General features: G+C 43.1%; 1 protein-coding gene across 5 annotated transcripts in view; it reads left to right on the top strand.

The window, feature by feature from the left end:
* The first annotated feature begins 3,412 nt into the window (after window positions 1–3,412).
* The window catches only part of BTRC (beta-transducin repeat containing E3 ubiquitin protein ligase), a 118,920-nt gene continuing 99,605 nt past the window's right edge, over window positions 3,413–22,727 (top strand). For 4 of the 5 annotated variants that reach the window (XR_014618623.1, XM_084290386.1, XM_084290385.1 and 1 more), the window contains exon 1: window positions 3,413–3,512. Coding sequence is in view for 4 of the 5 variants with exons in the window: in XM_084290386.1 (XP_084146512.1) it covers window positions 3,465–3,512 (48 nt within the window). In the remaining variant the exon portion in view is untranslated. The remainder of the gene's footprint in view (window positions 3,513–22,727) is intronic. The other variant, XM_084290387.1, reaches the window with a different exon arrangement.

The following is a 22,727-nucleotide window of genomic DNA, read 5'->3' as shown; positions in this document are numbered from 1 at the left end:
CCAAGCGCACACAGATGGTGAGCCCACAAATTTAATTTAAAATCATCCTTTATTATTCAAAATATTAAAATTCAGGCAATAATGCCCAGAGGAACAGCACTGATTAAAGTTCCCTAATGTTTCATGGCCAAATCTTGCTGCTTCTTCCAAGGGTCACTGGGACAAGAAGTGAAACCCCTCTGGAGTGCAGAGAGAGGCAGGGCTGTACCTGCTGTAGATCGTTTACCCAAACAGTTACTTACTGACCCAATCAGCTTCACTTAAAGCAAAGCACCAGCTGTTCCTTACCCAATTAATGATTGCCACAGCAAATTAACATGGCGTTACACCAGGCGTGGATGTGGTCCGCAGAGTCCGGAATGCACAGAGCAATATGCTATTGCAGAAATAATCACAGTAATATCTTTACCGTTAGGTAGCATCCTTCATCTGGAAGGATCGCAAGCTCCCTGGGCGCTATATGGCTTGCTTCGTGCAATGTGCTCTGCAGCGAGGGTGCGGAGGGCAGGAAGGAGGGTACGTGGTTGCTGTCTCAAGGCAGAATAAGAGGAACAGCCAGGGCAGCTCTGCTGTGGTAGAGGCAGCATTGACCACACACGTCCAGCTCTTGGGTCCTGCAATCCCCATAAATTGTTAGTTCAGTGGTTGTAAATCTGCTGGACTCAAAACGTACCTTGATCAAGCACCACAGACCTCTTTGATGCCTCTGCCCTGTTGTGTGATGTGACATTTTGATAGCCGGGGGCTGTTGCAGGGATTTTGAGGCCTTGGTCAGGGTCACAGATCAGTGTCAGAGCTGATCTGCTTTGAGACGTGGCAGATGTGGCAAGCACAGAGCCAGATGCCCAGCTGCAGTGAGCACCCCTGGGTGGGAAGAGGCCACAATGCTGGGCTGCAGATGTGGGAAAACCAAGCAAGGTTCTTGTGGACAGATGTTGCCTCCCTGCTGAGCATCCCCAGGTCAAGTGCTGCCTCTACAATTCCTTCCTTGGTCCCTCTGTGCTGTGGGACACACGCACAGACTGCCCCTTGCCCTGTCCCTCTGTGGTGGTCCTGCATTGCAGGGACCCAACAGCAGCAGAGCAGAATAACTGAGCCAGTCTCTTCTCCCACCAAAGTCCAGTTTACACAAAGGTTAAGTCCAGTTCCTAAATACTCATCACAGTTTTGGCTCTGCTATGAGCCTGTGCCTTTTATGACCCAGATACGTTAACCCCCTTTAAGTTACCATCCAGATAGATCAATCAGCCTAGAGGGCTTTGGGACAGCGGTGGCTAGTGTTGAAGCATTAAACTTTCCAATTTTCCTACAATTAAGACGCCATCAAATATTATTGACAAATTAAGCATGCCATCAAAGCCTCGAGCTGCCACGCTGCTGCAGAGGGGATCTGACATCCCAGCCCACTGCAGGATGCCCCTGGGGAGGAGGCAGGAGAATCGTGCCCTCAGCACTGGCGGCCCCCAGTTGCTTGCAATACTGTTACAGAAGCCGTCCCTTTGTAATTATAAGACTCCCTCATTATAATTACTGTTATTTATATAATTGTGGCAAGTGTTTTCAGCTCTGTCAGCAGTCTGGAAAATGCCCAGGCCGATTACAGCCAAGCATTTCAGGCTTTTCACTGCCGAGCGCCCGGGCTTGAAGTACGATGACCAACAGCGTGGCTGGGACAGGCCAAGAATAGCAGCCCATGTCCTGGTGACCTGAAAGCTTTCTTTGGAAGATTTCTATGCCTTGGGACTTCAGAGGGAGGACATAAGGTTATCCTGCCTCTGTCTTTCAAGCCACACTTCTGGGAACATGGCTCATTCGGCAGCGTGGCCCAGCCCCGGGTGAGCTCATGTTCCCCTGTCACCTCCGTGGGGGAATTTGCTGGAGGACACGCTCCTGGCAGTGGGTCAGGAGCCACCACCCAGGTCAGGCGTCCCCGCAAGGAATGCAGTAATGGGCATATTCTCCGCACCGTGTTCTCTCTGATTATCTCACCTTAAAATCTGGAGGAGATGGGGGGTGTTTAGAGAAAATGAGGGGCAGGGCTGGCGCAGAGATGCTGGCACCATACCTGCAGCTTGAAGCTTCGCTTTGTTGGTTAAACACAGGGACAGAGAGAATGGGCTTAAGTTGTGTGTTGGCAAGGAAGGACTGCTGCTTGTTCCTGGCTCCTTTGCATCTAAATTGGAAGAAATTCAGGATAACCCACTTAAGGTACAGAGTCGTATGTATAAGTGCAGCAAGGAAAAGAATCTGAGTGTTTTTCTGGATCACAATCTGCACAGGAATCAGTGTTACGCTTGCCATAGAGAAAGGTTAAATTTTATCAGGTTCTTATAAATAGCACTAAAGATAGAGGAGGTAATTCCTCTCTGCTCCTCCATCTGAAGTGGCTCCAGCTTTTGGGCAGACTGTAGGAAATGTAGGCAAATTGGAAAGAGATTAGACAAAATTAACAAAACTGAGAGGATTAGGAGCAGTGGCTGCCAAAGAGCGAGCCGCTCTTGTTTGCTGTGCTCCAGAGGAGATTACAGAGGGCTGGGGGGCTCTGACAAACACCCTCCTGCCTACACGCAGCCATTCCCAAAGGGCTGCTGGTTGGTTCCTTTTTTTTTTTTTTTTTTTTATTTGTTTGTTTAGTGCTTTTATTTTATTTTATTTTATTTTATTTTATTTTATTTTATTTTATTTTATTTTATTTTATTTTATTTTATTTTATTTTATTTTATTTTAGTGCTTGACACAGAAGGGGGACCTGATGGGGCTGCACATCTCTCTAGGTCACGCTGCACTGCGGAGGAGCAACAATGGCCCCCTTGGCCCAACTTTCTGCCCATGTTTATGTCTCTGAGTGTTTTTGGTGCTGGTTTGATGCACGCAGTGATGCCGCCATGCGTGGGACTCATGGCAGGTGGCATGTGGGGCTGCGTTAATAGGATTTGACTCCCCGAGGTGTGGGCACCCATCATTATCCGTGTGTAGGGCACTGATTGGATACTGTGTATGGTCATGGCATGGGGGCTGTGGGGCGATTTGGGGCTGAAAACGCCCCAAATGTCCCCAAAGAGGGGCCCCTTCTGGGGGCCTCCCCTCAGCCCTTGCCCTCAAGTTACACCGTCACCCCCTCCCCGCACTACAACTCCCAGCATGCCCTCCTCCCACCGGCAGCGCACGCTCCAGCCGGCTCCCGGCGTGCCCCCCTGCGAACTGCCCTCTGGGCTTTGTAGTTCCCGTCCCCCCTCACCCCCTTGCCGGCGGCGCGGCCGGGGACTCCATTTCCCGTGGGCCCACGGGCGGCGCATGCTCCGCGCGGGCGGGCAGGGAGGGAGGGGAGGCTGAGGCGGAGGGTGAAGCGGGCGGGGGGGGGCAGCGCAGGTTCCTGTGTGCGCTGGCTGCGGCCTGGCACCGGGGCGAGGAGGAGGAGGAGGAGGAGGAAGGGGCGGCGGCGGGCCCGGGCCCGGCGCAGGACTATGGACCCGGCCGAGGCCGTGCTGCAGGAGAAGGCCCTCAAGTTCATGGTGAGGGGCTGGGGGGCACCGGGGGGGAAAGGAAGGGGGGAGGGGGGCGGCCTGAGGGGCCCTGAGGGGGCTGGGGGGGGCTGTGATGGGGCTGTGAGGGGACTGTGAGGGGCAGGGGGGGGAATTCGAGTGAGGAGGGGGCTGGGGGGGGTTGTGGGGTTGGGAGGGGTGTTTGGGGGCTCTAGGGGGGGTTTGTGGGGCTCTGGGGGGGGGTTGTGGGGTTGGGAGGGGGTTTTGGGGCTCTGGGGGGGGTGTTTGGGGCTCTGGGGAGGGTTGTGGGGTTCTGGGGAGGGGTTTCTGTTTTTTTTTCTCTTGGGCTGGGTGCTCCAGGCAGCGCTGCTGTGCCGCACGCCGTCCCCCCGCAGTTTTATTTTGCCTTTCCCTGCTCTGAGAGGCCTGAAGCAGCGAGCCGCACGTTGATCTTGTTGGTAGCCACCCGGTAGCCACGCTGAGCGGCCAAGGTCTGTGAGCTGGCCGTCGGCCTTAGGGGTACCAGCATCCATGCTGCTCCTCAAACGTACCTCCTTAACTTAGATTTGAGGCCTGATACGCTTAAATTCTCTTTTAATTCATTTTTTTTTTCTTAATTGTTGGTATTTCTAAGCCTTTTGGCTAGAAACACGAGATGTAGGAATGAAACCAGGCGGGTGCCAACTGAACCGAATGTAAACTTTGGGTGCCCCACACTGCTTTCCCTAAGGATGTCATTGAAACGACTGGCAACGCTTGCTAAAAGTTTGTTTCGGATTAGTGCTTCCAGTTGTACAGAATTAAAGCCAAGCTCATCAAGAAGAAGCGATTCTGTTAAACCTCACATATGCCCAGAGTGAAACTGAGGAAACGCTCGCTGCAGATTTTGGTTTTTAGTTGAGCTTCGCAACGCTTGTTTGGCTTCTGCTTTTTGAATCCTGTAGAACTTGTTTCTCCTGAGACTTCTTGACCCTTTTGCTAGCAGTCCTGAAGTCTGTCAGATTTATAGAGCCTCAGCTCAGCGGAGTGAGAAAATGCTATGGATACCTAAATGGGCAAGGTAGCAATTAGTAATAACAACCCACCCTCGTTGGTGTGCGATTGGCCAAAGGAGTGCCCCAGATCCTGTTGTGCTTGTGTTTGGCCAAGCTTGGTAATTACAACCTGCATCGAGATAGCGAGTTTCGTATCCTGAAAAGTTTCTGCAGAAGTTTCTGCCTGCAATGACATTGCGAGCGTGTTACACTGACGTCTCCTGGGCTGCTTTTTTTCACTCTCTGAGCTTCAATTCCCAACCTAAGGCCTCAGTCCAGGCATTTGAGATCTTCATCAGGTACCAGGCCCTATCTCATGGGATTCCCTGTCTGTCTTGCAGCTGGCTGTGCTCCGCCCGCACAATAAAGCTCCCTGACACTAGGGAGAGACCTGAGCGTGAGAGAAAGCTGCTCTTACAGAAGCTGCATCTCTTAAGAGCTCCAGATAAAGGGAAGAATTACCAAGGATCAGGCTGCACTGGGAACTAAAAGCTAAACCAAGTTCCTTAATGTTTTATTTAAATATGCCTCGAATGCAAAATGCATGTAAAAAGTGCAATGGAAGATGGAGCTTCCTTCCGTCCCCCGTTGAACTTTTAAGGTGTAAAAAATACAGGTGAGGGAAGAGTGAGAAAGGCTTTTGTTAACACATCTCAGGCTTTTGCTTCAGTAAATATCCATCTAATCCACGTCTCGTTTTAATTACGTTGATGAAGAAGGGTATTTGTCAGACTCGGTGAGGCCTTTCGTTGTTCTCCTTGCCGTACGTGGGGGTGTGGCAGGCAGGTTGCTCTGCTAAGTGAGATCCTATCAGCGGTAAATACCAGCCTGGCTCTGCTAGAAAGCCTCTTGTTGTGTCTGCCTCGCAGCAGTAATGGCAGGGGCACAATTAGCTGCGTGGAGGTAGCAGGTCTTCGCAGCTAGTGCTGAATCATTCGCGGAGAATTACCCGGCTGCGTGATGCGCTTCATGCTCTGCTTCCTTACCAGGTGGTTGCAGCTTGGGTTGAGGTGGGTTTTGCTGTCAATTACTGAGTTTTCCCTGAGAGTTTCCTAACCGCCAGGGTGCCACCCATGGCATCCTAGGGAAATATTCAAACCTCTTTTGTAGGCGTGAGGCCTATTGTCTTTCCAGTTTCTGGCTTTGTTTTTTGTTCTGGATTTGCGCTAGGCTTCATTTCATGTTGAAAACCAGCCCTGTAGGTGGTGTTATTTTGGGGCTTCTCTAGCAAATATTACTTTTTCTGCTTAAAAATGTCAGTACCTAATTTTTGGCAGTGCCTTTGAGCATTTCTCCTGAGTCACAAGATATCAGGCAAGACAGACCTGGTGATTCAATTTTTTCTTTTAATGTCTAACGCTAATGGAAAAATGCCACTTGGAAACTTCATCCAAGTATCTATATTTGATGCCTTGAAAGTCAAACTTGACTGTGTCTTTCCTGCGTGCTTGTGTGTGTAACCTTTTTGACGAGACTAAAAGAAGGCCTTGTTCTTCCTGGCTGGTATTTGCTTGCTTACTGGCCGGTGAAGTAATATTTCTTTTAGCTAATAGCTGCTACCAGCTCTCCAGTTGTGTGTTCAGCTACAATATATGGAACAATATATGGAATATATGCTTTCAGCATTAAGTAATTATTCATTTGACTTCATTTGCCCGCTCAGTTTGCCCCTGTGTTTCAAGGAGTTATTTCTGAATCTAAACTGCTGTGTATTAGCATTATGCAATACTACGCTGCTGCTCACCAGGGATGACTGTAGCTGCTGGTGAATGAGTCTTTTCTGTCATGCGGTCCACATGCCATCTTTCAGAGCTGCTTTTGAGTGAAAGCCAGCTTACAGGTTTAAACTATGTTGTTATGAGTTATATAGTCCACTGTTCTGCAACTGCACCAAGGATTTTACTGGAGTGGGATCTGTCTCACTTCATTTGGGCGCCTTTTCACGTTCCTAAAACATTATAGAGACAAAACTACGCTGTTCGTAAAGTACAGTGTTTAAGAGAGTGATGCACAAGATAAAAGGAGAGACAGATATGCCCATTACTTTAAAAACAAACAAAAAAACCCCGACAACATCAACAAAAACATGCCTTATAGAGCTCTTTTTTTATTCTTTCAAGAATATGGGATTTCTCTTGTCATAACCATTTAGAGAAGTGCTAGGAATGAGGTGCTCAATAAGTAACTTCCATATTTGAATGAAGTGTTTAAAACTGTAGATACAGTATTTAAAGCCTGAGTGCAATAGGCTCAACTGAGACTTTGATTAAATGTCATATAAAGTAAACTACATATGCCTGCATAGAATAGTAGATATTTTTTCAAAGTAGCTTCAAATGGTTCTGTTAAGTGTACGAATGTTCTGATGATTATCTTTTTAATTAAAATGAGAAATCTTTGTTTAAAGTGGCATTCTTTTTTACGGCCTGTTACAGTCTCTGTAACAATCATTTCTTAAGTCTGAACGTTTTTAATTCCAGGAATCCATTTATATAAAACTATGTTTAGACTTAATTAAGGAACGATTCTTACAAAGCTTGTAAATAGCCAGGAAAAAAGGGACAGAAAATAAAACTGACATTCACACTTAACGGAATGATTGTTATAAGGTATGTAATATGCTATAAAAATACAATAAAGCCCTTTTTATAAGAGTTCATATTTTTTGTTCCTCATTTTGAAAGGTATTTAAGAAAAATATCAAGGCTCTATGAAACAACATCTGTTTTCTTGAATGGACTAGTGACAACTTCAGCTGTGTTTAATTAGCAGTGCTGGGAGCTGTACCTGACCAGTGTGGGATCCCAGCTAGGGTGGTTTGTCAAGCAATAACCTGATATTTAATGCAGTTTCACTTTCTCATTTTTTCTGAATGAACTGGTTTGCAATACTTCATTTAATTTCCTGGCTTGTAAATAGGAAGATGTTGATAATAGTGTTCTTCGTGAGGCTCTTTTTCCACTTCACCCATTAGTGTTTTCCTTTTATTTCTGGGCAGTGTGATTCTAGGAAATCCTGATATTGCCTTCCAGTGTCACAGAAGAAGCAAAAGCAGTGTTTTTTTAAGATGCATCTCTTCTTTTTTTTGTTTGTGAAGGCCCTTAAGTTCCTTAGTTTTGGTATTACCATGCTTGCAGGAGCTTCTGATTTACTGGAGGGCAACACAGGAAGGAATAATCAGTGTAGTTGGAGGCTGAAAGGTAACAGGCTTGGAATCCCTGGTTTATTTTTTTTTCTTCTCTTTTTATTCATATACACATATACATACATATATATATATATATATATTATATTATATATATGTATATATATCATATACATATACACACACACAGAACAGGTAGACAAAAGCTTATACTTTCAAGTGGTTCCATTTGCACTGAACTCAGATGATTTATGGCATCTGTAGGACTCAGATTTTAAAGATCTTGGGCTTGTTAGCGATTGTTTTAAAACTGCTTTAAGAATCTTACCACCTTCCTAATAGCATATTTGTGTTGTGGTAACTTTGGCAGAGAATCCTGAGCACCCAAAGCAAGGCTGGCATGAAGGCAATGAGAGTAATTTGGTAAAACAGCTGGGATAGCAGAGAGCTACTTCCCAAATATGGGGTTTCAAATGCTGCTTGAGTATTGAATATATACTTAGTCCTTTTCTCCAATAGACCTGAAATAACATTTCCTTAGTTTGAGGGTTTGTTGGAACTAGTATATTGTAAAGATGATGTGGATTTCTTTTTCTTCTGCCCCAAACTCTTCGTGCTGTAGGTTTTTCTGCACCTGGGTTAGGCCTTTGGTACTTTGCTAACTTTGGCCTCGCTTCTCTGGTAATGTTTCAGTTCAGCCACTTTGCTCCATTAAATGTGTGCAATTAGAAAAGCAAATGGCAAATTTGCTATCGCATCACTGAAGTATTTAGTTTCATAGACTTAAAAAGCAGAATTTGTTGCACCGTGCTCTTTGCACTATTATATATACTATAAACATCAGAGAGAATAGGCTGACCTTAATATTTGCTTCTCAGACTAAATCGCCGCCTTGCAGCAGTTATTTCCCACTGAATAAAAAGTTTAATTTCACGCCCTGATTAGTACTAGTATGTGCAGGTGGATATTTATTTTATGCAGCTAAACTAATCTGCCTTGGCAAATTATTTGCCAGTCAGCAGAGCTATAATTCCTCATGAGTATTTGGTACTAAATTATCATTCTCATTAGTGAGATAAAGCAGCCTGTTCTAGCCACAGAGTTTGGTTAGGCAAAGGTTTTCCCAAATAATCCTTAGAAGATACAAAATATGGGCAGTGGCCTCAACATTCTTGATACTTTATAGTGGTTTGGGAGATGGCACGATGTAACGAGGATTTCCGAGGAAGAAAATAATTTCATTCTGTAGTTAGGTATTGTCTCCAGAGGTAAGGTAGGGAATATGCTGTGTTTGGAGAGCAGATCTTTAATGAGAGAGGAGGGGAGGAAGCAAACCCAACCCAACAGAACCTGATCAGAGCATTTCCAGCGGCCAAACAAGCTCTGATCTGTGGGCAGTAAGTGAGATGAAAAGGTAAAGTTACTCAGTGCTTTCCCATTGTTTGTTTTCAGTCTGAGCACTTACTGAGCTGGGGAAAGTGATTTGAGACTAGAAATTAAATGGAAGGAGAAGCTTCATGTTCTAATCTGATTTAAAATTCACGTCAACTATAAAAACATTTAAAGTGGAGAGCAGAAAGTGTTTGCAGTGGTACAAATGCTGACTGGGTATCTTGTCAAGTGGATGTGCTCATCCACTTTCTTTTTTTTCATTTTACTCTGCTGGTAGTTGTTTGTACCATAAAACTTGCTAATGAAAAGTCGTTTTATTACAGGGAAAGTCAGTTATACCTAAAAATTACAAAATTTCACTGAGTTGAGTTATGGGATTCCACTGACTTGTCTCCCCTGCGTAGATGCATTTCATGGCATATTCATTCTCTGAGTGATCACTACAACAGCATTTAAGGTATGAATGACCACATGTACAACCAGCAAGCTGAGCCACTGGATTTTATTTTATAAAAGTTGTCATACTAAATTCAGCAATGCAAGTGGAATAAGCTATCCCTGTTTCCTTGCTTGTCTGTTTACATTGTGTCACCTCAAACCTCTGTGTGTGCTGCTGAGACGTGTGTAGTATTTAAGCATGCTCAGTGGCCAACTAGTGTTTCTAATGCTCTGTATTTTCTCTAGTCTTCCTCATTTCCTCCTTGCTACAACTCAGAAGATGCTCAACAAGGCATGTTATTTATATATTTCAAGTGCTTTTGCACAGAAGTGTTGCAGGAAGCAAGGGCCAAAAGCACAACAGACACTAGTATGGTCAGATCATGCTCCATTTTATTGCCCAAATAGCCTAACTTTTATAGTGAACTTAACAGGGGCGGACAGTGTCTCACACAAGATTATTGGTCAAAAGCACTCAGACAAACAACTACAAGAAAACAACCCCACCTGCAAGAAAACAACCCCCTTGTGATTAGCAGTCACATAGACCTTGTCCTTGAAGCCAGCTGCTGGTAACAATATAAATTTCTAAATTCCTCAATTGGGCGATGTGGGAACACTGTCATGGGAACTTCTCGTAGTTGCCCTGGTAGCTTGGTTTGCTCAGCTGCAGCAAGCCATGGGATCTTTGCTGTTTCAAAAAAATCCCTCAACGCAGAAGGGCTGAATGCAGCATTTGTTTAGCTGTGGAAACAGCAAATGAGTTGCAGCACAGCAGAGTCCAGTGGCTGCAGCTAAATGGTAGGTGCTCAAAATATAATTAATGGGCGATCGAACATGAAGCTGTTTACTTGATGGAGATGCTGATTAGCGCTGAGAAAAACCTGGTTCCACAGCAACTGTTGGGAAATAAACATCTTGAGATTTACATTGAATGCGTCCTGTGTATTAAACAACTCTACTTTCTTTTTTTTTTTTTTTTTTTTTGTCTGAGTCCTTGAGGAACTCTGGTGTTGGCCACATTACTACCCCTGCTTTGCAGAAGAGGAAACTGAAGCTCAGAAATTTGCCTGGGGTCATGACCGGGAGGAATTTGTGTAGGGTCATACGGTACCCTGATAAGAGTAGGAAGAATAAAAAGAAACCAGTAGTTCTAATAGCTACCCCTGTGCTTCTAACCATGTTTTGGTTAATTTTACAATTGGCTAACCACCTGTTAAGATAACACATTTTATCATTAAACAAAATTAATTTTTAAAATGGCTTGAAACTGTCTGTTTTTAATGGGATCTGAATATTCTTTGTTTTAATCTGCCTCATGAGGCTTGTCTTTCTTCTGGGAAGTGCACTGTTACATCATTAAAATACCATCCCCTACTGAGAGAGAAATCGGTCCCATTCACTAAATGGCGGTGCTGAAACAATGACAAGTATTTCTAAAAACTGCATTAAAATTCATTTTTTCTCCTTCATTTGCAAGTTCCGTGGTTCCATTCACCAATGGGTGCCCAGCCTGCTTGCAGCTCTGTGTGTGCAGCCCGGGTTGGTAGCTGTGATGGCAGAAGCTGCAGTGGAGGCTTCTTCTTTTAAATTCCTTCACTTTTTCACAATGATGTGTTCAGAAACAAAAGATAGTAAATTTGCTGATTTTAGTCCTCTGCGCTAAGAACTGAAAACATCTGATTTAATTTTCCTTCTCACCACTGCTGAAACAGGCTCTTTGCATCATCTTGGTGAGAGCAGCAGGAAGGAGAGGACGAGGAAGAACAGGGAAGCGTGGCGAGGGGTCTTCTCAGCCTTGCTGAGGGAAGGACAGGAGCGTTTACGGTCTGCGAGCAGGAGCCATGCAACCTCTTGGCAGAATCTACTGGAGTAACCAGTTCGGACTGGCAGAAGCAGAGAGCTTTAATGCTGGTTTCATTTTCTTCATCCCGTGATAAGAAAAGAAATGTTGCAGGAACAGACTTTGAAGGGATGAATTTCTGAAGTCCAGACGTACGTTAGCAGGACAGCATGAAGCATACCTCTAACTGTAGTCTGGCTGTCCACGCCATCCTCTTTGGAAGCATCTGTAGCAAAATTGATGTGATGAAGATTGTAGAAAGGGAATTTGCTCTCCCAAATTCTAGCGAGTGCCGAATTCTGGTGTGGCTTTTTCCATCACCTGGCTTTGTGCCCACATGTGGATTCTTGCAGTTTGTAGGAGTTCTCCCTTGATTCTTGCATCTAATGACATCTTACAGTTCATGAGTTTTTTCAAATGTAGGAGGATGGACTGAATGCTCAGGAGAAAGGTGAAGGTGGGCTTTGTGTGGGTACAAAGCAGGGCTTGACTGCGTTCTGGCTGGAAAAGGAAATCTTGATGTTTCCAGGCTTGCCCCATTTGGCAGCCAAAGCAGTCTCTAGTTGCTTCAGAGAAAAATGGTCTAGTGTGGAAGTCTGTCATACAGCACAATCGCTCCCTCTCCACGCACATCATTTGTAATTTATTGTGAGAGCGATGCAGAGCAGAGCTGTGGTTATGTGGGAGTTGCTTTTAGTTTACGGATAGCTGGCCTTCAAATTCCTGTCTGATAGGAAGATGCTGTGGTTCTCCAGAGGGGTGGTTCGTTGGATCTGCTGAATGCTCTTCCTTCTTGTATGCCAGAGCTCTAAACAGAGCTGCGGAATGCAGCCAGCCGTCATTCATCTCCTGCAAATTAGAACAATGAGAAGTGGGTGTAGTCTCAAGAAGCAGGGATCAGTCTCGTTTTAGAAGATGCTTCTTGGAAGCATCTCAGCACTTTTCTGAAGAAACCTAGACAATGTTAACACCCTCTTCAAGTATGACAGAAGGTGTTTTCTGTTGCTAATAGGTTTAAAAGAAAAATCTACGTGCCCTCTGCATTTTTGGTAACTTTTTTCTTTTTTTTTCCTCTTTTTGACTTGAATGACTCCAGTATAGTGCATTGTTTTTGTACTTTGTCACAGCTGTTTTTATAAACAAGCAGAAATGTCCTGAGACTTTTCCACTTCCAAGAGGATGTTCATATATATCCATATCTCACTGACCTTAAAAATAAGACTTCATGCAGAGGCAAAACAGTACGGAGCCTGATAGTGACAGGAAAGATCTCCATGTGGTGTCGGAGCAGGTTTTGTGGAGCATGGGTTCAAATCCCCTGTATTGGCTGTACTCTGTAGTTTCTTTTGCAACCTACTCAGAGCAGTTTCATAAATGAGTAGAATTTCCTTTGATACGGTATTGTAGGGCTATTCCAAACTGCAGCACTTGATACCTAGAATCCTCACTCTTATTTTCCAGCTTAACTTCATTCATGGCTAATTCATTCTTGTTGGTTCTTGTGTCAGTGTTCTTGAGTTTAAACAGCTCTTCTTGGTCCTCTGTGCTCATTGGGATATGTTTGTGGGGAGCGGTTGTATCCTCCTATTCTCTGAGATGGATTTTTTCTTCCTTTTGCTTTCCCTCATGGGATGTTTCATATAGCATCTTATCATCTTAGCAGATCTTTGTTAAACAGCTGCAGAATTTGATTAATCTACCTGGAACAAGAGTGGTCAGAGCTATACACAGTATTCCAGAGAGAGGTTTTATGGGTTCCTTGTACTAAAGCATTCATACTAATTTCTTTCTACAGGGATCTTTCCATGTTATACATCCTGTAGTAGCATTTTTTGTTTTTGTGGCTTCGTCTCAGTGATGAACCATCACTGTCTAATGAATCTGAACATACCTCTAGGCCTGTTCCCCTCTTCTCAGTTGCTGAGTGCCTAGGGAATAATGGGAATAATGTTACTTTTTGATTTATATCCATCTTGTGTTAGTTGTGTTACTCAAATCTGCAAGATGCCGTGCCCTACATATTATGATGCCTCTTAACTTTATCAGCAAATTTCATCAGTGCACTGGTAATTCTATTTTAGCGATTAATGAGAATATTTGAACGTTAATTCTAAGATTAATAATTGATCTCAACAAGGATCAAATCGTACAGCGTGGTGGTTCCCCTTTTCAAAATAACCTGTGATCCTCGACCCTCTTTAGTTTTTTATCCTCCTTACCACTCCGGTATTAATCCTAATCCTCTCCATTTTAACTAGTAACTTCCTACGTGTCATCTATCAAATGCTTAACTACTTCTAATTTGTCTGGACTTCAGTGATCTTCTTAAAGAAGAAGATTGGGTTAGTCTAGCACTAATTCTAATTTGTTCTAAATTGGGAGTAGATTTACTTCGGCCTCCCATGGCAAGTTCTTCATTTTAGCGATAGCGATCAGAACTTGGTCTTGGTAGATTTCCTTTCTTGGGAGATGGTATGTACTGTTTTTTTTTTTTTTTACTATTATTTTTTTCTAAAGGTTGGTCAGCCAATCCATGTTTCAGACTTGTTCTGGTTAGCTTTTTACAGGTATTTATTCTGCATGAGGATGCTGCCAGAGACCACCCATTAGGTATCTTCAGTTACTTCTGCTTCATTCTTGCACCATAACCATTCCTCCAAGACAATATATTTCCTTGGTATCCATTGTTTTAAGGTAGCTTTTCCTCTAGTCAAGCCAGACAAAGAAGCTTTTGCATCTTGTGCCAGTCTTGAGGAGCTGAGAACTGTCATGGAGCTGACCTTAGTACAGGGTGTTTGGATTAGGAAAGGAGACTGAATACATCCCGGTATATACTCTGAGCAAGGAGTTATGGGCTCCAAGTTACTTAGGAGTGAATAGGTCCCACGATGTAGTCGTAGCAGTGCTTTGTGGGGGGAATTAATTGGGACAGAATGGCCATTTTTGCAAAATGGAAGTTTTTTTGGATTATTTTATTGAATGGAAAAGCATTTGGCTGGAGTGTTGTGTATTCAGAGGACTGACTAGCTAACCAGAATGTTGTGGTTGAATACTGGATTCTGTTCTCAAAAGTGTTTCAATTTCTTTAGAAAAAAATAATTGTAATCCTCTTAAAAAAAAAGAATTGTCTGCCTAATGAGAAATGCACGTTTCTTTGCAGGATAGTTGGCACAGATCTCTAACCCATCTCTTCTGTATGCTTTTTTTGGTCTGCTACCTGGATTTGAGTAGGGAATCAGGAAGGTAAAAGTGCTAGAGGTTCTTCTACTGTTTATGGAAATCATAGTTTTCCAGACGTCTTAATGTTGTTCATTTTGGCTCTGTATTTTTTTTTCTGAAGCACATTTTTTTTTTTTTTTATTCCTGATGTTCTTGAGTCATAGTGAGAAGTTAGTATCCAGGATGAGCTTTCTAGCTTTTATATGGGTTTAGGAAAAAGAGACAAGATACAGCCTTAGAAGGTACCGTCTTCAGTTTCTTGAGATTTAGACAAGCTTCTACCTTCTGTTTTGTGCATAATGGGTGCCACTATTCTTGTTGGATAATCCGCACAAGTTCAGACAGTAATATGAGACATGTAGTTTCTCTTCACCGTAGGTTTTGCAGTCTTGGAGGGGCTGAACTTGAATTTCAGATGTGAAATGTCAAGTGGTTGCGAAATCAAGGATGCTTTTATGCATGGGCACGAGGAGGATGTCTTTGTGCTGTGATAGCAAGCATGTTCACAGAGCTCACTGTTACTTTGTCCTAAGATTAATGGAGTGTCATCACGGATCTCCATCTGGTTTTGAGTGCTGTAGCTTAGTATTCCTGGGAGCCCTTAAGAAGGTATCCTGATGTTTCATGTTACTGAAGTAGCTTTCCCTGTAGCTGCAGCCCTTGCAGGCTATAAAAGCTTGTCTTCTTATCTGTCAAGGAATATAAATACGCGCTTGCCAATAAGTTGGTTTTGAACATATCCTGGTCAATACACTCCAGACAAATTCACTGAAGAACTAGAGGAGCCGTGCTCACCGTGTGCGGTGAATTCATTAAGCTTCCAGGCAGAGGCAGAGCCTGCTGCTTGGCAGTGCTGTGTCCCTGAGAAGGAGTTCATGCATCGAATTGTGAGACCTACCGACCAGCTCGATGTCCTTCATCCCTTCTCCAAAATCCCACAAACTGCACGCTTAAATGTTAGCAGCATGTGGTCTTAGTATCAGAGAGTTGTTGGATTTCTCTCCTAATAATAATGAAAAAACCTGAAATCCTGTCTGTTTCTGTTGAATTGGAGTCCAGAGATTTAATGGTGCCTTATCCTGAGCGGTGCTTTGGGCAGGGGAATAAGGTATCTGTTTGGGCCACGAGACGGTGTAGTAGGAATCCAATTTATTGCTGTAATGCATACAAACTCATTAACAAGTTCTAGGCCACAGGGGATATTTTCCTTTACTCTGAAAGTCATCTCAACCGGACAGTCTTCAGTGCAACTGGCCGTGCCCTCCCATGTCAGTGAGTGACAGATCTAATTCTGCCGTTGTAGCCACGAGCCTCTTAGTTAATGGAGTCGTGAATATTGTTACTCAGAGGCAACCTTCAGAGTATTAAAATGCATTGTTCCTCTTCTCCACTTGGTATTTGTCAAAACAAGGTGTTGTATCTAATGAATGCAATGTTATCTTCGAATAAATACTTGGGTGTAGATCATAACTTCAAGGGAAGGAAAATAGAAGCAGCTTTACAGCTGCGCTGCGGTGACAGAGAGCGATGGGTTTAGCTTGCCTGCTTGAATGGTACGTGATGGAAACCCAGAGCCGGTGTCCTCTTTGAGGGGGGAAGGAAGCATTATGGGTTCTATGATCAGATTCATAAAATCCTTAGTACGTACATATATTTCATACGAGTCTCATTTCCCCCCTATTTCTTCTTACGTGGGAGCAGATAAAACGGAGAGGCAGCAGTACTGCTCGGCACGTACCATAGTAGGTTTCACTTTATAATTATCGCTCTGACATATTTATCTTTTCTTATGGAAGTGAAGATGCAGATATTTAAGAACCCTTCTTGCACAAAAAAGCCCAATTTCCGCTCAGTACTTAATTAGCACTTGTTTATGACACGGCATCTGATTTGATTTTCAAAACAAATTGCACAGTAAAGAGGCTGATATTTAAACTGTATAGTAACCACAGCTCCAGCTGTGACTCAAATATTGTAAGCCTTCAGGGGTTGTGTTTAGGCTTAGAAAATAGGAACTCAGGCCTGTAATTAAATGTCCTCTAAAAATCAGCCTTTTTAGGGAAGGGAAGAGGGTACCGCTGAATATTAAATGGCTGACTTGTTCTCAGAAATCATTCTGTTGTTCTAGGCCTTGCTGGGGATGGCAGAAATCAAATGGATTGAAAAGGGAAGAGTGGATTACGAAAGGAAAGAAGTCAGTTAAGGGTTGGAAAAAACAAGATAGAAGTTAGCGGTAAGAGTGCCTGCCAAGTTACTTCTGAGGAAGGTGAGCACAGGGGTGGGTATTGAAAAAGAGAAAAAAACATAGCAACCTAACCTCTAGTCATGGAAAATGCTGGAGCAGACACTAAGAAAATAATATTACACTTCTGAATGATATTGCAATCATGAACATAAACAGTGTGTGCTCATGAAAATCCAAAAATGAGCAGATCTTGCTGGGCAATTAATTGTGTCGCTGATAGAATTGCCTTGAATGGGTCGTAACTCTGGAGGATTTTAGCGTTGATTGATAAAATACTACAACTTTCAAACAAGATATTTGTCAGTGTCCCAGAGCTTTTAAAGGCTGGCAGGGGAAGAAGGATGATTTATTATTTTTTTCTTAATTTAAAGGTTTAAAAAATATTATTATTTTTTTAATAAAGGTACATGTGGGTTCCTCTGCTGTCACTTGGACAAAGAAATGCAGAAAGGTTTAACCAGATGTACTTACTTGCTATATGTGCTGAGGAAGACATCCCTGGGGTCATTCACAGTGTGGCTATGAGAACCAAAAGGCAAAACTTAGGAGGCTGGTTGTAAAATAAAGTTTAGCCAATGGTGGGTGTGTATGAATTAAATGTTGATGAGCCAGAGCTCCAGAGATTTTATTTAAGTTATGCTTTTCCATCAGTACTTGCATTCGACGTGAATGGGGGCTCACCTCTGCACATATCTCACTTTAACAGAACAAGAAGCACGTTTGGGTAGTGACATACCTTGTACTGGTGCGATTTACTTCTCTTCTGCATAGATTATTTTTAATTAGTGGGGAGAAGCTTATTAAATGTAGAGGAGACGTGCCTCACTGAGGTGCTTTTGCAAGTACGTTGATGGGTCTTGGTTTCTCCTGTTTGTGTATTTAAGTCATCAGTACTGAAAAATAAATCAAGTTTACAGTAGCTGCTAATCTGCTGAAAGTCCTAATTACTTTTACTGCTGGTGCTCAAGCAATGAAGTCACAAAGAATTAGTGTTGCTAAGAGTTGTGTAAATAAAACTACGGTGTTATCTTTGGTGGTGGAGTCACTTCTGCATGGGAGTAATCCTGGTGGTTGTAGAAGATCTGTTAACATACTTACATGTTTGCAGCACCAGGATCTTCAGATTAAATGGTTTAAATCATTCTTAAATCAGTTACTCACACTGCTCGGGGCTGCTGGGCTTTACAAACATTAAGCAGCCTGCCAGTCCTAAGAGAAAGCTTTACTCTTATCCTTTAATTTGCAGGCCAGGTGACCGAAACAGAGAAAGAAGCGAGGTCATTTTTCACAGCTTTGTTGTGTGAACCTGGGCAGATCTGAGGCTGGTATTCAGGTCTTTACTCCTGACACTGATTTAACCAAAAGGCCATTATTTCTGCTTGTTTATGAAGGCTGTTTTTTCTTCTTTTTCCCCTTGTCAGGTATACCGTGCTGTACAACTTTGAAAAAGCAACCGAAGCACTTGAGCCAGGTGTAAATGTGGGTTTCTGTAGCCTTCTTGCTAGAGATAGGTAGGACGTCGTGTAGTCCCTTCCATTTTCAAAGCACGTAGGAATGTCAGCAGTTCCTCTCAGCAGACCTGTGAGGTGGGTTAAATAAGTGTTGTCCTCATTTTACAGTAGTAGAGAGACTAACCACCCATGAAGTTAGTGCTGAACTAAGGATTAGGTCTTGGAGCATGATGCTTCTAGCTGTGTAAGGAGTCCCCTAAAACATGGTTTGTTAATGTGTTAAGCATTGCAAGTCCAGGCTCAGCAGGTGAATGCCATAACCAGATGTACTTGACTTTAATTTATCAGCACAACAGTGGTTATTAAAAATCATGTTTAACCGAGTTTACAGGCTAGGACACCAGGGCATAATCTTACAAGTATTTTGAAAGATTTAGGAGGATTTCAATTTCAGCTGGAGAGAAGCAAAAATAACTAAGGTTCAAAGTATATTTTGAAATCCTGTATGTGTACTTCTCTTTATAGGGAACATTTTAGTGTTTTCCAGTTCGTGTTTTTGTTTCCAATTCCAAGGCTGAACTGCCTCCCCGCCATAGCTGTGAATATTAGTCATTCAGTGCTGACGCATTTTTCCTCTCTAAGCAGTTCTAATTTTTACTGTTACAAGCACCAAGGTGGACGCAGTTTGTACAGACTAAATCTTGGGTTGACACAAGAACAAATGGGAATAAACTCACCTTGAATAGATCTTTTCTGAAAGTCAGAGAGATGTTTCCAGCCTTCCAGGAGGAGACGTGGGGACATGTGTCTGCTGTTGTAGAGGGAAATTTACAGTGAATTAAGAAAGGGACTGCGAAGTGATTGCCAGGAGTAAAAAGGATGGTGAACTTGGTGTCTGAGTGCATCCTGTCTGGTCCTGTGGCTCAGATGTGATTTTAGTTCCTAAGCATCTCCTTTTTTTGGGGGGCATGGTTAAATTCAAATAGTTTTTCCAAGTTTGTGAATCTTTGAATTGCAAATGAATATCATGACAGGTAATGTTTCATTTTGTTATGTTTATTTATTTGTAAGTTATACTGTGTGTTTTGTGCTTCCAGAGTGACTGGATATCTTGCCTTTTCCTCAACCCGATAAGCATGGGATCAATAAGAGGGGAGGAGTTTATATTTGCTTCTCAGTTTGAGGAATAATTTATGATAGTGAGTGAGTGTGGTTTCCTGTTATTCCCATGTCAAGGCTGTACCTTTCCAGAGTTTTTCCATAATCCTTTCACACTGTCTCGTGTCTGGTCTGATTGTTGAGTGACTGTAAAAATGCTCTCATAGCCTGACTGCTGCTGTTTTGGTACCATTTAGCTTTACACCCTGGCAAAAGCAGTAAAGGCTGTTAGTCTCTGGTGCTGCACCCACCACAGCTGCAGCGCTTATCCAAGTGCATTTGTGTGGGAATTTTAAAGGAATATCTCTGTGTACCCAGCTGAAATGTAAAATGGTGGAGATTTGTTTTTTTATTAAAAAAAAAAAAAAAAAAAAAGAAAAAAAAGTGGTGGATTTGTTAGGAGAGTGTTCCTAAAGCAGCTGATACCAGAGGTAATAAATGAAATCTGGGGACTAAAACATTTGCATTTTTTTGGTAAAAATAAATAAATAAATAAACAATGCAGATTTTTTTATTATTATTATTATTTAAAATACTCCAGAATTTAGCCTTAGGTTAGCTAGGTCCCAGTGTAAAAGGAGGTCTCTCTCTATGTCTATTCTCTCCTAGCCCCGAATACACATGCCAAAAGATGGATTCCAACTTTTATCTTCTGGATACCAAGCATGGCTAAAGCAGGTTGGACTGTATTATTGTTATTCATCTCATGTGAGGGACTGTGTTGGACACCTGTGCTTGTCTCATTAGTGAAGTACATAAATGAGGGTATAATGAAGTTACGGTGCCATGTTAGCTGATACCCTCCATAGCCATCACTGTTTTGTGTTTATGCATGCTGTGTTTGTATAACATTTTCCTCACGAGTCTTCTGAATGTGCACTCCTTGTAAATAAAAGTTCAAAAAGCAGTCACCTGAAAGCAGAAAGGATCGGAGCCCGCAAAGAAATCTGCAACAGCAGCTCAAATTACAGAATTAAAACGCGCCTTCAAACACAAAGCTGCGTGGCGGCGGCGCTGGTAATAATGGCGAGGCCAATGGGTTAAAACACGAGAGAATTGCATCGAGCGTCTAATTCAGGTCTGACTGGGTGAAACAAGTGCGGACACTCACTCACATCACATAACAATTGTGCAGTTTGACACAATCTGACACTGTGGGGACTCCCCACTCAGAAGCGGCCCGGCGCTATATTGCTCCGGCTGTTATTAAAGGCCAGGCTTTAGTTGTCTCAGCAGTCTGCCTCTAGCAATTGCTGTCAGCTTTTTCACTTTTGCGAGTGAAAAATTCCCCCTTCAGAAAAAAATGGCTTAATTTACAAATTGCCCGTATCAATCTCTTCATCATACGTGTGCCTTCACGAGAGAATCCGGCGTCCTTCCGAATACGGGGCTTAAAGTTGCTGTTTCTGTCGAAAGCCAGGAAGATTGTGTTGTTATGGCAACAAAAGCTGGAAATATGAAAACAGCACAGATAAGCTGCATCCTGTTGTCGTGGCAACTGGAGTTGGGAAAATGATGAAAAGTGGTGGTGAAAGGATCCGTGGTGCTGTGAGCCCGACGGAAACAAAGGGACAAGTCACCTGTGTGGAGCGGGAGAGAATTGAAACCAACAGCAGCACAAAGCCTTGAAACACCCGAGTTTCACTGCAGGTGCTAACAGGATGGCTTTGAGCCTCTCCAGTCTTGTCTCAGTGTCTTCATAGTAGTAAGTGGTGACGTGTTCGTGCAGGTTGCTCGCAGCTCTCAGTTTACATCGCCTTCTGGGAAACTGAGCAGAGCTCGAATGCTTATAAAAAGTTGGGCGTTGAGTCCTGGAGTCCATTTGCAAAGCAGTGCTTCAGATGAGTGATGCCTCACAAAGGCAAAGCGTGGTTTGGAGCTTCTCTCTGAGAGCCCATCCCTCTCTGTCTGGAAGTCCCCACTAGCGAAGGTCAGCTGGGACACCGGAGCTGATGTTCTCTTGATTTAAACTTTGCTGAGCTGCAGGCAAGGTGTCTCAGAGGAATCTCAGCTCTGCAATTAACGTCTCTCAGAGCTCAAGTTTGTTGACCTATGGGGCATGGCATCAGTTCTTCTTACGTGGTAGGTTGCGAGAACAATAGGGAGAGGACTGTGTGGGTTTTCTGTTTTCTTCTGAGGCAAACAGAGCTGCATCTGTTCATGCTACGTTTTGTTACCAGTGCTCTGATGCAGGTGGGATACGGGCGTTTTTGCCTCTGAAAAATACTCAGGGAAAAAAAAAAAAAAAGCAATGTTCAGCTAGCGAATTTCACATTAGGCAATCTCAAATAATAAAAGAACCTGCACATTTGTTATGCTTTTCTGTGTGGCTGCTTTCCTTTTGGTGTTTGGTTTACTGCTATTGGTCCTGAAGCCTTTATCTTAAATCTCCTTACTCCTCCTTGATCCAAGCAAAAGTTAGAAACCTGAGCTCGTGTCACCAGCAGATGCTGTCTTGGAAATAGCTTTACTGTTCCAATTTGAGGGCTGTGATTTCACCACGGGAAGTATATGGGTAAGGGAGCGGATACAAAGGGTGGCAAGTCTAGATCAAAAGGAAGAGCTCTCCTAATAAGGGAGGTTAATTTTTTGAGGTCAGACTGATTTGCTGTAGGGTATATATACAAAGGCCCTACCTGTGAGGTTCTTTAAAACCATTTATCATGAAGAAAGCCACTTTTGATTTATTTAAAAGCAGCAATCTACGTATGCATCCAGATGGAATGCTGTCTGTGCATCAGGTTTATCCCTCCTGGTGTCTGCCTTTTTAAAAGGACTCTAACATAATGATTTTTTTTTTTCCTCGGTGTAGCTGAGTATTGATCTGCTGCCTGGCTTACACAGAACGCGAGAAGTATCCCAGTAACACATTGTATTAATGTGGGCTAAAAGCAGTTTATATTACAGATGAGGTGGAGGAAGATGGAGTTCTGCAAGACTGGACACATCCTATAAATATCCATAAAACTGACAATTTTATCTAAAAACAGAGCTGGCTGGATTTGCGTATTTTCAGCCTACTTAAACTGGAGATAATAGTTGAACACTACCTGAGCATGGGTCGCCCACACTAATGTCATTACCCTCTGCCCTTTAATGGCAGCTTTTTCTATTTAATGTTGCTGTGCTGCAGCCGAGAGCTGTGTTGTGCTCATATGTGGGCTAGAGGAAATACAATACCCATGGCCAGAAATGTGTGTTGCTTTAAGAACAGGATTTTAAATAACCTGGAAAGCTCTCTTTACACCAGCAGCTTCCTGGGAGTTTATCCCTTACAAAAAGGCAAACACCTACAGTTATTTTATTTGGCCTTGATCTTC

This window comes from Netta rufina (assembly GCF_964035555.1).
Source record: "Netta rufina genome assembly, chromosome: 7".
Classification (NCBI taxonomy): domain Eukaryota; kingdom Metazoa; phylum Chordata; class Aves; order Anseriformes; family Anatidae; genus Netta; species Netta rufina.
The sequence above is the reverse complement of the archived record's forward strand: the minus strand, read 5'-3'. Positions and strand labels throughout refer to the sequence as shown.